At 41.4% G+C, this 14336-nt stretch overlaps 1 protein-coding gene across 8 annotated transcripts in view; it reads left to right on the top strand.

Moving 5' to 3' along the window:
• Positions 1-14336, top strand: part of PSME3IP1 (proteasome activator subunit 3 interacting protein 1) — a 33401-nt gene that overhangs the window by 3594 nt on the left and 15471 nt on the right. For all 8 annotated transcript variants that reach the window (XM_008702608.2, XM_040633347.1, XM_008702609.2 and 5 more), the window contains 4 exons: positions 7795-7936; positions 8457-8555; positions 8967-9088; positions 13967-14100. In XM_008702608.2, coding sequence (XP_008700830.1) covers positions 7810-7936; positions 8457-8555; positions 8967-9088; positions 13967-14100 — 482 coding nt within the window. In that variant the 5' untranslated portion in view covers positions 7795-7809. The remainder of the gene's footprint in view (positions 1-7794; positions 7937-8456; positions 8556-8966; positions 9089-13966; positions 14101-14336) is intronic.

Genomic DNA, 14336 nt, shown 5'->3' with positions numbered 1-14336 from the left:
AGTGGGATGGAGGTGTGGGGGGAGTAATAATTTAGTGTGGGTTAGGTTCCAAAGCCAGCCCGGATGGTAAAATAGTGTATAATCAAAGCTACTTTCGAAAATCTTTTAGGGAGGCGCCATATTGGATGTAGGTATACCGGTGCAGCAAAATTCCAGCATGGCCAGGTTTTTCTCCAGCTTTGAAACAGATGCTGTTTTTCTTCCTTTGAGCCTCAGGTGAAGTAGCTGGTTTGCATTTAGGAGTCACAATGTATTAAAAAAAAAAAAATTCAACTAATATTAGAATCATACATAGTGAGGGAAGTGCTCAGACCCGGAGAGGCATACATGAACTGGGGAACTGAGGATCATAAGGGGATCAGTATTTTAAGTTCTCTTTTTCTTCCAGTGCGTCTAGATGAATTCAGAGTAAAAGCACATATGATGAGACTGTTCTTGTGCTATGGAAAGCTAAATGTATATATGGGTTTGTTTAAAAATTTTTTTTTATTGCATGTGGTTTTTTAGATGCCTGGACAACCAGAAGATTACTACAAATTGCTCTTTATAATAAACATTTTAAACATGAATGATGTTACTTATGTTGTACGCTGATGTTTAGAGTCTTTTAGTCTGCTTTGCTACTGGCTTATGTTAAATAAGCCTTAATATTAGATTGAGGATTACTTTGTCTAGTAATAAGTGCTAGTAGTGTTTTCTGTTAGTAGTTGTCAAGTTTTAAAATATATAGAGAAAGCCCTCTTGATCTGAATTACTGTGGCTTGGTAGAAGTGACTTCTGTCCAGAAAGCTATCTATTTGGAATATAGTTGAGTTTGCCAGATGGCAAATTCCTCTTAATTGCTGTCCTGCATTTTGAAGTCCCATGTGACTTAAACATCAGGGTAAAAACGTTGGAAGGGCAGTACTTAAGTATATTTACTGATGAAAGGAAAGTAGATCAGCCTATTGTTTTGCTACCCAATGAGAAGCCTTTAGAACACCATAACACAGAAATTTGATTCCCCCTGGTGTATTTTTATACTGCAGTCTATCTAATGTTAGAATTAGGAGGGGGTAGTGGCCAGTGATGTAAATACTTAAGTAGTCTGCCATCACAGCATTCAATTCCATAGGAAGCCAGATCTCATTAACTTGTATCATGGCACAAGGTAAATGGAATAATTTTTCAAGTCAGCAATAGCAATTACTCTGGGGGTAGCAGTGTTACGTTTTCTATCTTGTATAGCATGCGGTGTAAGACACTGAGCCCATTTTGTCCCACCAACCTGGAAATTAAATACCACAGTCTCTAGTACAAACACAGGAGTGCAGTGTTTAACAGTTACTTTGGCTTGAAATATAAGAACTTTGGTTTTGTTTTTTTTTTTTTGGCTGTCAAGCAAATTTGGAAACTATGTTCTTTATTTGTGTCGGTTTGAAACTTTTAAGTTTGGACAAAGTGTTTTTTAGTACGGTTTTGGTTTTCCATGAAGTCCCTATTTGAAGAACTTAAATAATCCTTTTTGAAATGTTAAGTTTGATAATTAGGCTTGAATCACCTCGGAAATAAAAAAGCTACGTGAGCAAAAGGAAAGTTGACAGCATGTATTCTTTTTACAATTAAACACACTGAACAAAATGAATATTCCCAATATAAATTCTCTTCATTCCTACATGAATCTTTACAATTCAGTCCCAGACCCTTGGGCTTTGTGTTTTGTTTTTAATTATTCTAGCAAACGAAGGGGAAAAATAAAAGACTTGTGAAAATTTAGCTAGGCAGGAGGAATTAGAAATAAACAGTTTAATTTCCAGTTTTTGCTGCCTTCCAGAATGAGGTAAATGAGCTGCAGGTACTCATCACCTCCCTCTTGCAAAATAAACAACCAATGAAAATGGAACTCTTCAAAGAAAAATGCTTTGTGTGGGGAAATACTTATTCGTCAGTGTAACAGCATTTTTTAGTCAGTTGAAGTTAAAGGAAAGTAGAGTTATTCTTGGAAGACATCAATTATATAATATAGGAAAGTGATTTAATTTTTGGTCATGTGTTTCCAACTGCACAGTGTTGTCGTGTTTGAATAGAATTCCCTGTGGGACATAGAAGCTTAAGCAAATACTTACGTAATGTCTACCATTTTCTATAACTTACATCGGACAATACCTTGGAATATTCATGTGAAATCATTCTTCCCTGCTTAAATTCTTCAAATTCTCTTCATGGTTGGTTTATTCAATAAGTATTTATTATCTGCCTAATATATGCCAGACACTGTGCTAATAAGCACTGTGGATACAAAGGGCCACTGGAACAGTCACAAATGACAAAACACAACGGATAAGTGCTGCAGCAAGTTACAAATGGCTTGAGTAGGGGCGAGAGCAGAAACAGCGAGGCTAATGGAAGGCTATCGCAGTAGCCCTTGCTGGATGAGGCCCTGAAAGGAGGAGATTAGAAAGATTCTTCTCTTAAAAGAGAGGATGAATTAAAAAGAGGTCATTATGAGGTAGAAACAGCAGAACTTGGTGACCGATGAGATGTAGTGAATTGAGGGAGAAGGAGTCTAGGTTCACGTCTGGGTTTTCAGCCTGGGAAATGGGATCGATCCATATTTATGCCCTTCATGGTTGTCTCTTACCTGTACTGTTCACTTTGGCAATTCATTATATATACTATTATCTGGTATTAACTAGCTTAAGAGTACTAACTCTTATTTTCTTTTAAGATTTTATTTATTTGTCAGAGAGAGAGGGAGAGCACAAGCAGAGAGAGTGGTAGGCAGAGGGAGAAACAGGCTCCCCGCTGAGCAAGCAGCCCGATATGGGAGTCCATCCCAAGACCCTGGGATCATGACCCAATCCGAAGGTGGATGTTTAACCGACTGAGCCACCCAGGCATCCCAGAGTACTAACTCTTTTAAAGTTGATTTCCTCTCGGCACCCCGTAGAATCTGGCACAGTGCTGGACGTAGAAGTCAACATTGAGAACAATGTCAGTTTATTTAAATTGAACGATTAATAAAACAGTAAAATAGGGGCGCCTGGGTGGCTCAGTCGTTAAGCGTCTGCCTTTGGCTCAGGGTGTGGGGATCGAGCCCCGCGTCGGGCTCCCTGCTCTGCTAGGAGCCTGCTTCTTCCTCTCCCACTTCCCCTGCTTGTGTTCCCTCTCTCGCTGGCTGTTTCTCTGTCAAATAAATAAATAAAATCTTTAAAAAAAAAATAGAATAAAACAGTAAAATAGAGAACCATGCTAAAGGGAAAATACAGAATTACCCAATTATATATACATGTAAATTTTTCCGAATTTCTCTTCATATGATGTAATCCCTTTGTTTATGTATTATATATCTAATCCCTACATTTATATCATTGATCTATTTCCCCTCCACTCCTTGAGTGCAGATGGTATTTCACTCCTCTAGCCAGTCCAGGGCTTAGCTTTAGTGCTTTGTAGTAATGGCCAGTCTTTCAAAGCATTTTTTAAGCGTGTGTCCAACACTGTGTTAAGTGCTTTGCATGATTTACCTTGTTTATCCTCACAAAAGCTCCCTGTTGTACCGGACTGTTTTAATCCCCACTGGTGAGTACAACCTGTGGACGAGGGAACCAGGACTCCGAGGACTTAAGTGACTTGCCCATGGCATACGACTTGTAACTGGCAGAACCGAGGTCTCTGAATTTCAGACAGAGTGTAGTATTTATCATTACCTGTGCTGCCTTGTGTAAGGAGACCAGCACAGAAGGTACTTGTTATATACTGGGAGGATTGGATTAGGTCGTGAAAGGTGTGTGAAGTGAAGCTTGCCTCTTGGCAGTATGTATTTGACAGTGACGTTTTGAATCCTGAAAATTTCTGGAGAAGGAATATCCTGAACATTATCCAGAATACTCAGGAGTGTGGCCACTTGTTCATGAACATTTCTTTCTTTCTTTTTTTTTTTTAAAGATTTTATTTATTTATGTGACAGAGAGACAGCCAGCGAGAGAGGGAACACAAGCAGGGGGAGTGGGAGAGGAAGAAGCAGGCTCATAGCGGAGGAGCCTGATGTGGGGCTCGATCCCATAACGCTGGGATCACGCCCTGAGCCGAAGGCAGACGCTTAACCGCTGTGCCACCCAGGCGCCCCGTTCATGAACATTTCTGTCCCTATCTCTGACCTCTCCTAACGTAGAAAGATGACCAGAATGCCAGGAGTGCCACTGCTGGTGTGGAAGGCAAGGAGGGAATGAGGACCTGTGGAAGGTGTGCAAAGTGTGGAAAGAGAGGATAGAGCAGTCTGTGTATCTAGTCTTGTCCCTTTTAAACTCAGAGAAATTCATTATAGTTAGATTGGCCATCTAGCTTGTTTTATTTATATTGAGATCAAGGGAATATCAGGATTATACTTTCCTAAGTATTCATTAGTTTTGACTTTGTTTTCGGGAAACCATCCCTTTGAGAGACAGTTTCTCTGTCAAATTCTAAAGCCATTGTCTTTCAATTTCCTTTTTTCAGTGTGCTTTATTTTCATTTTTGGTAACCATCTCTGATTCCTGGTTTTGTCCCTGTGGTGTGAAAGATGGTTAACAGCACAGAGTCAACCCTTCGGGGTAGAAGTTGAATTCTAACACTTAGAAAAAGATGAGAAAGAGAGTAAGAATTTCTCGGAGTCCCATAAGTTTATCTTTTCCCAAAGTTAAGTGTTGGGAAGATTGTTATTTCTCTAGAGTTTATATTTCAAATTAAGATCCTTTGCACGTGTATCTTGAAGGCTTTGTCCCTTGAGTTTCAGGGATCTTTGTTAAAGTTAAGTGAAGGTAGGTTCTTCCTTTTCCAAAAATTCAGCAGGCCGTGAAAATTAATGATTTTACTTTCTTAATTTTGAGTTATGAGAATAAATCATACAGTCTGCAGTCTTATATAGATGGAAACGTGTGAGATTCTAGGTTTTTTCATTTTGGCCCACTTTTCAATGTTAAAATTATATATATATAATTTTTTTTTTCTAAATGTAGAATGAGAATGAAGAGATGCATTTAATAGGAATGGCAGGGCATTGTCATATCCTAATATTTATTTCCCAGGTTTAAATTCTAAGCACTCTTGATAAGTTCACTGCTTGGAAACACTATTATTTTTCTCCATTTCATGAGATTAAAAGAACTAGGGATGTTTGGCCCAGAAAAATGACAGATTAGGAGGAACGTGGGAGTTGTCTTCAAACAGTTGAAGCATTGTCGTGTTGAAAAAAAGGATTTGGCTCCTTTTCTGTAGTCTCAGTGGATTGTGGCTATGTGTGGAATTTATAGGGAGACAGATTTCAATTTGATTTAAGGAAGAACTGTCCCTACCAGTCAGATCTACTTAGGGAATCGGCTGCCTGGGAGTGAGTACATTGGTCCCTGTTGAAGTTTTATTTATTTATTTATTTTTATTTTTTTAAAGATTTTATTTATTCATTCGACAGAGAGAGAGACAGCCAGCGAGAGAGGGAACACAAGCAGGGGGAGTGGGAGAGGAAGAAGCAGGCTCATAGCGGAAGAGCCTGATGTGGGGCTTGATCCCATAACGCCGGGATCACGCCCTGAGCCGAAGGCAGACGCTTAACCGCTGTGCCACCCAGGCGCCCCCCTGTTGAAGTTTTAGAATATGGGTTGATTGAAAATCTGGGTGTGTTTGGTAGATTCGTATGTTGGATGGAGAATCATATCAGGTGGAACATAAGGACCTAACCCACTCTGAATTATTTACCAGGAAATAAGGGTGAGGGGAAGAAACCAGATAGCCAATTTAGGGTGAGGGAGGAGAGCTGCAGCCAGCTAACAGGATAAAAAAGGGGGGACATCGAGGGTCCAGTGTGTCTCTCCCATTCATAAGAGTCCTAAGTTAAGACATTTAAGAATATGTTGGCTCTTGTTTCGTAAGAGGTTATTCTACAGAAGCTGAGGAATTTTTGGCATGGTTAGCAGAGATGGAGTAAATCTGTTTCTGTAACAGGCCTTTGGCTGGAGACATTGAGTGAGGCTAAATCACAAGTGTCCAGGTTGTGGGCTTTAGGTGGGAACAACGGCTTCTGCCAATGGAATTAATTTTCTTTCTAGTGAATTTCAAAATTCTCTCTCAGGATTGTTACATTGAACTAAACTTCAGCTGCGGTGGGCTTTAGGCTGAAACTATTCTCTTGTTTGGAATGTTTGAATTTGTTTTCTCAGCTTCCATTTTCATCTTTATTAAAATGTTTACACGAACATCTTCAGCCTGGAATTGGTATACGTAGAAAGCTGAAATTGACATGTCCTTCTTTTCAACCAGGATCCCCAGGTTTCTGGGGAGGGGGATGGTGAAGTGAATAAGCGTATGAATTTTTTATGTCCAACCTGGATTTTATTCTCAGCTCTACCGTTCACCACCTTTAATTACCTTAGAAGAGTGACTTAACTCATCTGGGCTCCCATTTCTTCATCTGTAAAGAGATCTTTCTCATAGATCAATGGGAACATAAATGAGAATACTACACATAAAAATGTATTTAGTGCATGGTAAGAGGCTCAGTAAATGGCAGCTACTTTATTTTTGTGCTGTCAGTAGACTTTTTTTGTGTGTGAGAGAGAGCAAGAGTGCAAGTGGTGGGAGGAAGGGCAGAGGGAGAGGGGGAGAGAATTTTAAAAGCAGACTCCATGCTGAGTGCAGAGCCCTACATGGGACTTGACTCATGGCCCTGAGATCTCATGATCCTGAGATCATGACCTGAGCCAAAATGAAGAGTCAGACACTTAACCAACTGAGTCACCAAGGCGTCCCAATGATGACTTATTTTTGTTACTAGGGGTCATCTTGGAATGGACATTGAGTTGATGTGCAGAATATCTGCTTCCTTGTTAGGGTATAATTCTATGAATATATAACATGTCTGAGTAGAGAGTTAATTCCACATTTCTTCAAAAGGTAAGAAATTAGCAAAGAAAAGCAGAAAGGCTTAAAAGGACTAATGCACACTCTATCATTATTTTCTTCTCCCTTCCTTCTGAAGAGAGGTTCAGGTAGAAGTATCTAGATTTGGGATTTGGGAATCTTGTGCATCAACATATGCATAAAGTGGTTGAGGGCACTGTGGGAGTGAGAAAAGAGAAGGATTGAAGATAGACTCTTTAATGGCATAGATCTGTAGCTCACAGGAAGGCAGGCCAGGAAAGAGATGGAGGACTCAGCGTAGGCTAGTGCATAGGACATTGAACCTGAAGTTGGGAGGTCTGGGCTCTAGTCTCACTTTCTCCATTTGGGGTTTGTGTGCCTCTAGACGTATCCCTTCCCTGCTGTACAGATTAGACTTCATCTCCAAGCCTCCTTGAATATCTGAGTTTCTCTATTCTGAATCCACTTGGAAACAATAACATGCAAATGGAGGTAGTGGAATGTTCCTGAAACAGGAATTTCAAGAAGAACAATGTCAGATGTTACAGAAATAAAGGAAGATGAGATCTGAGAAAAAGATAGGATGCCCACGAGGCCAGTTTGTCTTAGAGAGGGCCCAAGAAGTATTTGCAGTGTCGGACTTACTGTGGGACAGCCTGTAATGACAATCATTCCAGGTCCTCTCACTGACTTCATAAATAACATAAATGTTAATAAAACTGCCTGATACATTAAGAAAAATGCAGTCATGTGCTTTCACCAATGATCTATAAATTAAACTACTCAAAGATTTCTTCAGTTCAAGGTTGGAGGGAATTTTGAGCTGGTCTCTTGCTAGGTGAGACAGAGCTAAAGCTCCTTGTTTCTCTTTAGAATTTTAATTGCAGTTCTCATTTGAAGTGTTTCATTTGTTTTTTGTAGACCAATTGTTCCATTATGGATGGAGGGGATGATGGTAATCTTGTTATCAAAAAGAGGTTTGTGTCCGAGGCAGAACTAGATGAACGGCGCAAAAGGAGGCAAGAAGAATGGGAGAAAGTTCGAAAACCTGAAGATCCAGAAGGTATATGGGCTTGTAGCCTGGCATTCAACAGAATGATCTCTGATCTTCCCAGTAGCCTTCGGAGTAGGTACTAATATCCTCACTTTGAAGTAGGGGGACTGAGGCTCAGAGGGGTACAGGAACCTATGTAAGGCCTCTGTGGCCGGGAGCAGAACCAGGGTACTCACTGTCCACTCCACCTTCTGCCTTCCAGAAGATTCTGCTAGTCTCTTCCATCCGTACAGGTGAATGCAGGATCTGAATGACTGAGAATGTGGCTGCTGTGTAGGGTTGGGCTGGCCCTCCATCCAGTTAACTGTCTCAGGCCATGGGCCCTATTGACATTGATAGCTGCCTTTGAGAACTGCTGGCCCCTTTTTGAGATCCAGAGGGAAGCTGTGGACTTTGTACTATTTTTGTGTTATCCTTGCCCTCAGATCATGCAGAGACTTGACTTTATCTTTAAAATCCTTTGCGATTTGAACATAATGTGAAAAATTCTAAAGTATGTACCTTTTCTTCCCCCTCCCTCTTCTTTCAGAATGTCCAGAGGAGGTTTATGACCCTCGGTCTCTATATGAAAGGCTACAGGAACAGAAAGACAGGAAGCAGCAGGAGTATGAGGAGCAGTTCAAATTCAGTAAGTTTCCAAAAACAGAGTCCGGCACCCTCTGCAGGGCCTTTTTGATGCACTTTGGCCTCACGCGACACTTTTTCCAACTAGCTATGGAACTGTCTTGACGATCTAGTCTCTAGATGTTCATTTGGTGCAAAAGAGACAGTCTTCTGCCTTCTACACCACGTGGAACATTTTTGTTTAGAGCTCAAGATACCCATTTTAATTCTGTGCTCATGTCTGGTAATGGGAGAAATGCCTTGGTTTTATGCTGTGTTACCTCCCCAAAAGCTGAGGTGTTTACACATTCTTTCTTCTAATCCTCTAAAGGATCTGCTGCTTATTTTAAAAAAGGGGGGAGGGGGAGAAGGAAAAGTCTTATTTACTGTTTTCCCTTTAGCTTGCTAAGTGTTCCTTGTTCAATTATTTCCTCAGAAAATATGGTAAGAGGCTTAGATGAAGATGAGACTAACTTCCTTGATGAGGTGTCTCGGCAGCAGGAACTCCTGGAGAAGCAACGAAGAGAAGAAGAACTGAAAGAACTGAAGGAATACAGAATATCCTTTGTACTTTGAGAGAAATCCGTACGGTGTCTGTTTTCTCTTCACCGTCTGTGGATTTGAGTTTCTTCACAAATCGAATGAAAATAAGGTTTTTCTACCTAGTGACCCCTGAGTTCCCTTTCAGCACTGGTCTCCCTATGACTGAATCACCAGCAGCGATTGATGGAGTTCTGTAGCATGCGAGCGTCTGTTGCAATCAAAAGTTCAGATCCTTTCAGATTAACTGAAGGCCTAAATCCTAATAGGCAGTACCAGGGTATTTTTGCCTTGTGGGATTAGACTCTGAAACAGATGGGCAATGCAGTCAACTCATCCAGGGGAGAAATTGGCTTCTGAGTTTTTTTTTTTTTTTTTTAAGATTTTATTTATTTATTCGACAGAGATAGAGACAGCCAGTGAGAGAGGGAACACAAGCAGGGAGAGTGGGAGAGGAAGAAGCAGGCTCATAGCGGAGGAGCCTGATGTGGGGCTCGATCCCATAACGCCGGGATCACGCTCTGAGCTGAAGGCAGACGCTTAACTGCTGTGCCACCCAGGCGCCCCGGCTTCTGAGTTTTAAAAGGAAATATTTAGCAACTCTCCTGTGTCCTTATTAAGACCTTCCTTAGAGGTGTAGGCCGGTCTCTCCCCACGGAAGGGTAGAGAAAATGACAAAGATGACTTCACTTTGGCTCAGCGTTGCCTTTTTCTCTTCACTTGCACGTCTGAATGGGCATCCCACTTAGAACTTGGCTGAGTCCGAATTCTCAGTTCTGTGTGCCACACCCCTACCTTCGACTCATCACACTGCCCTTGCCCCCACAGCCTCTTCTTTTTCTACTCTTTCCGATCTCAGTAATGGCATCCCTATGCCCCCAGGTGCCTGGGCCAAAAACTACCTCCAAAATGTGCTCCAGATCTGTGCTGTTCAGCTCTCTCCATGCTTCTTGGGACCACTGACCACTAAATTAGTCTCTGCTGCTTCTCTTGTCCGCAACAATTCATTCTCCAGACAACAGTCAAAAGGAACATTTGAAAACATACGTGGAATCATGTCACTTTCCTATTTGAGACACTAGTGGCCTCTTGTGGCATTGAGACTTAAGTCTACATTCTTACCAGGCCCTGCATTATTTAGGCCAACCCACCTTCCTGTTGCGTCTTGAACTTACTCATTTGTGTTCACTGTACTCCAGCCCATTGGCCTTCTTTATGTTCCTCTCACGCTGAGCTTTGTGATTTCATTTCAGGGCCTTTGTATTTGTTGTTTTTTGGCCTGGAATGCTCTGCCTTCAGATTTTACAAGGCTGACATTTTATAGCACTTGGGTGTCAGCTACCATCTCCCCTCCTCAGAGACCTCCCCTAAGCACCCCATCTAACATTTCACTGAACCATGTTACTGTGTATGATGTCACTTTTTAATAGTAATTTTCACTATCTGAAAATCTTAGTTTGCTTACTGGTTTGTTTGTCTCTTTACTGCTGGAATGTAAGATAAGATGCATAAAAATAGGGACTTAGTCACCACTGATTTCCCTAGTGCCTGGCATGTAGGTTCTCAGTGTGAACAAATTAATGAATGACTCTTAGGAGAGGTTAATGAAGCCACCCTAGCTTTTTTCCTATGAGAAGGCTTATTTGAATATTTCAGGCTTATATGTTGAATAACCTCACTAGTGTGATTAAACAGGCTTTACCTCTAAAGTTGATGATACAACTGCATGTATGCGCTAGTTGGTATTTTTTTTGCAAGGGAGCATGCAGGAGGTTCCATTAAAGGTCTGTGTAGGAGAAGATGTGGACTGATTCCCAGGGATTTGGTTTAAATCAAGGTGACTGACAATGGTTGAGATAAGGGGCAGCAAAAACTGCTCTGAACTGGTAGCAAAAGACTTGGTTTCCAGTCTCAGTTTTCCTAGTGGAATTCTGGTATAACATTTAAGATCGGAAAGTCATACCTCAATTCCAGCTGTAGGATTGCGGCTGACTGTTCTGGAGCTCCCCTCCTCCACTGCCTTCCCTGGTGACTCTAGAATAATGTGTGCATTGATGTTTGTAGAGATGGGCAGATAGACGTATTGAATTGTGTCAGGCACCAGACTTTTTCCCTTCAGGAGGTACGTTAATTACACCAGTCACTAGAATTACGTCTTGTTTTATGTGCTTAATTTGGCAGGCTGGCAAATAAGATGTAGAGTGTCTCCCAAAGCAGCATTCTGGAGAGTAGTGTTGGTTTGGTATGAATGTGCAGGGCCCTTCAGTTTTCAGTTCAAAGGGAAGAATGAACAGGGCTGCTGCAGTAAGGTGAAAGAAACTTTCCCGCCCTGCTGACATTACAGCACAACACTCGAGAGGCCCCAGTGTTGGAAACTTGGTAAGTTCCGACTGTCTGGAAAAACTGAGGAGAAGCATGCCTTCCAACCCACTGATACATAATGCACTAATCCTGGCATGCAGGTACCGAGAGACATGTTGAGATAGGAACTGAAGGATTAGATATTTGCTTATTGAAGCTCTAAATCAGGACCTGGTTCTTGGCTTTGCTTGATTGTTATAATAGGATACATTTTATAATGTGATACTTGTGAAGGCAGATAAGCTGTGGTTTATGCCATATAAACAACAGAACTCTTGTTTTCTTCAGATTAAACCAGCATTTAGCAATATTATATGTAAGAACCATGTAATTTAAAAAAATGCCTCATCTAATGAATTCTTTGAAATTTTTGAGGTGTGTTTGTGTTTTTAAAGCATTTTAGGGGGAGAGGAACTTAAGGGGAAAAATGGCTTATGCTTTGGCTCTGGATCAAAAGTAATAATTTTACACCCCCCCCAAAAGAAAAGGTGGAGACTTTTTTTTACTCTAAAAGAATAAAAAGTGAAGTGTTGATTTCTGTTTGTCTTTTTTTTTTTTTTTTTTTTTCTGTTTGTCTTACTATTATAAACACACACGTGTTTTATTTTTTTCCATTTTTATTTTATTTTTCAATATTAAGAATTCTCTAAGAGTTTATCCCTTAACAATGGAGTTGCAGTTAAAAATCAGCGTGCTGGTGGGTTTTGGCGTTTGGTATTAGAAGGATGAAATCTGATTCTTTCGTTTTTACTCTAGAAAACCAAATATAGGGGCGCCTGGGTAGCGCAGTCGTTAAGCGTCTGCTTTCGGCTCAGGGCGTGATCCCGGCGTTCCGGGATCAAGTCCCACATCGGGCTCCTCTGCTGGGAGCCTGCTTCTTCCTCTCCCACTCCCCCTGCTGTGTTCCCTCTCTCGCTGGCTGTCTCTCTGTCACATAAATAAATAAAATCTTTAAAAAAAAAAAAAAAAAGAAAACCAAATATGTAATGTTCACATGTTATCAGCTTCCATGTTGACTCTGAAACCATAAATTGATGAAACTCAGAATAGTACTGAGCGTTTTGCATAATCCCCATTGAATACTGCAAATATTTAAGGTAACCGGTGCTTGTAAGAACAGAGTTAATGCCTGAAGAGTGATCAGAATTAGAATTTCCTTATTTCTGATATCCGGTTTTCTTCAGTGTTCAAAGACCGCATACCCCTCCGCCCACCCCTTTGGGCTGATAATACCTGCTTCTTTGATTTCTTGGTCACTAGATGTCACTATTGTTCCAGTAAGGCACTGCTGCCTCTTAAAGAATTGCACCACATCCAGCACTTAAAACTATTGCCTAATGGGTTGTGAGAGTATAGAAACTGAAGGGGAGGAGGGGCTGGTGGAGAGAACAAAAGAAAGTGACAAACCTTGACAGCCAGAGATTGACGTCAGGCCTGCAAGAAGTGATGTTAGGAGTGAACTGTTTGTGCTTATTTATTTAATAAGGAGAGAGTGAGCATGAGCAGGAGGGGCAGAGGGAGAGGGAGAGAGAATCTTAAGCAGGCTCCTTGCTGAGTGGGTGTGGAGCCCAGTGTGGGGCTTGATCTCACAACCCCGAGATCACAACCTGAACTGAAACCAAGAATCAGATGCTTTGTTGACCAAGGTGCCCCTGGTTGTGCTTTTATTTTTTTTATGTATTATTTTTTAAAGATATAATTTATTTGAGAGCCAGAGAGAGCACGAGCAGGGGGAGGGGCAGAGGGAGAAGCAGGCTCCCTGCTGAGCAGGGAACCTGATGCGGGCTCGATCCCAGGACCCTGGGATCATGACCTGAGCCGAAGGCAGATACTTAACCGACTAAGCCACCCAGGTGACCCTGGTTGTGCTTATAAAAACATTTTGGTTCTTGTGTTGGATAGGCACTGGGGTTTCTCATTAAAAATCACCTTGAAGAGAGGTTTAAACAGTTTCCGGGGCCTCTGGAGGTCCTCATTCAGTAGGTTTGGGACAGGGGAGGGACTCTTTTTTTAATGAGCCCTAAGGTGCTTCTGATGTTGTCTTGTACCAGCAGAGAAGTTAGTCTTTGTGATGCCCAAGATTGAATGCCACTGATGGTCATAGGACATTCTGCAGGATTTGATTTTACCCTTGGGCGAAAAAAGCAAATACTTAAAAATTTTCAGGGAAGCCACATTTTTTCTGTGGCATTTATATTTCTTAAGATCTTTGTTTTCCCCAGCAAGCTGTGGCCGTGTCGTTGGGGAGGTTTCTGACCGTAACTTAGATTTTCACTGAGAATCGGAGGGGAAAAGTTTGCTTTTCTGTAATATATTTGGCTTGATTTGCCTTCTTCCTCCGTGGTTACCTTCATTTCTCTTTAAATCATCTGCATATGATTGGCAGAATAAAGAGGAGAGGGCATTGTTTTTAATATAAATAGGCTAAACATGACATGGCAGAACTGAAGAGCTCATGGATTATGTGTCTTCTCTTGATTTACCGTTGTCCTGCTGTAGCTCTTCTTGCTTATTGTGACCCTTAACCTCTAACACAGTAATCTTAACAAAGTTGGAATTTCTCCAGAAAACAAGAAGGAGGTGGAGAAGAAAGTGGCTGTGAAACCCATAGAAACCAAGAACAAGTTCTCCCAGGCAAAGCTGTTGGCAGGAGCTGTGAAACATAAGAGGTCAGCCAGCACTCACACGACTTCAGTCTCCCTCTGACTGTGTACTCTGAAATGCCACTTGTAATGGTAGCCTGAGCAAATGGTTACCTAAGTGGCAGTCTTGGTGACGTTTCTTTGATAGCCCTACCTCTCCCTCCCCCTTCAGATTTGGTGTCTTTTATAGTCTTTGAGCTTTGTCTCTCTGTTCATTCAGCAGAATAATAGCTACTCTTCATTGGGCACCTGTCATGTGGCAG

This window comes from Ursus maritimus, unplaced genomic scaffold, assembly GCF_017311325.1.
Source record: "Ursus maritimus isolate PB19 unplaced genomic scaffold, ASM1731132v1 scaffold_19, whole genome shotgun sequence".
Taxonomy (NCBI): Eukaryota; Metazoa; Chordata; class Mammalia; order Carnivora; family Ursidae; genus Ursus; species Ursus maritimus.
This window is presented reverse-complemented; position numbering and strand designations above follow the sequence as displayed.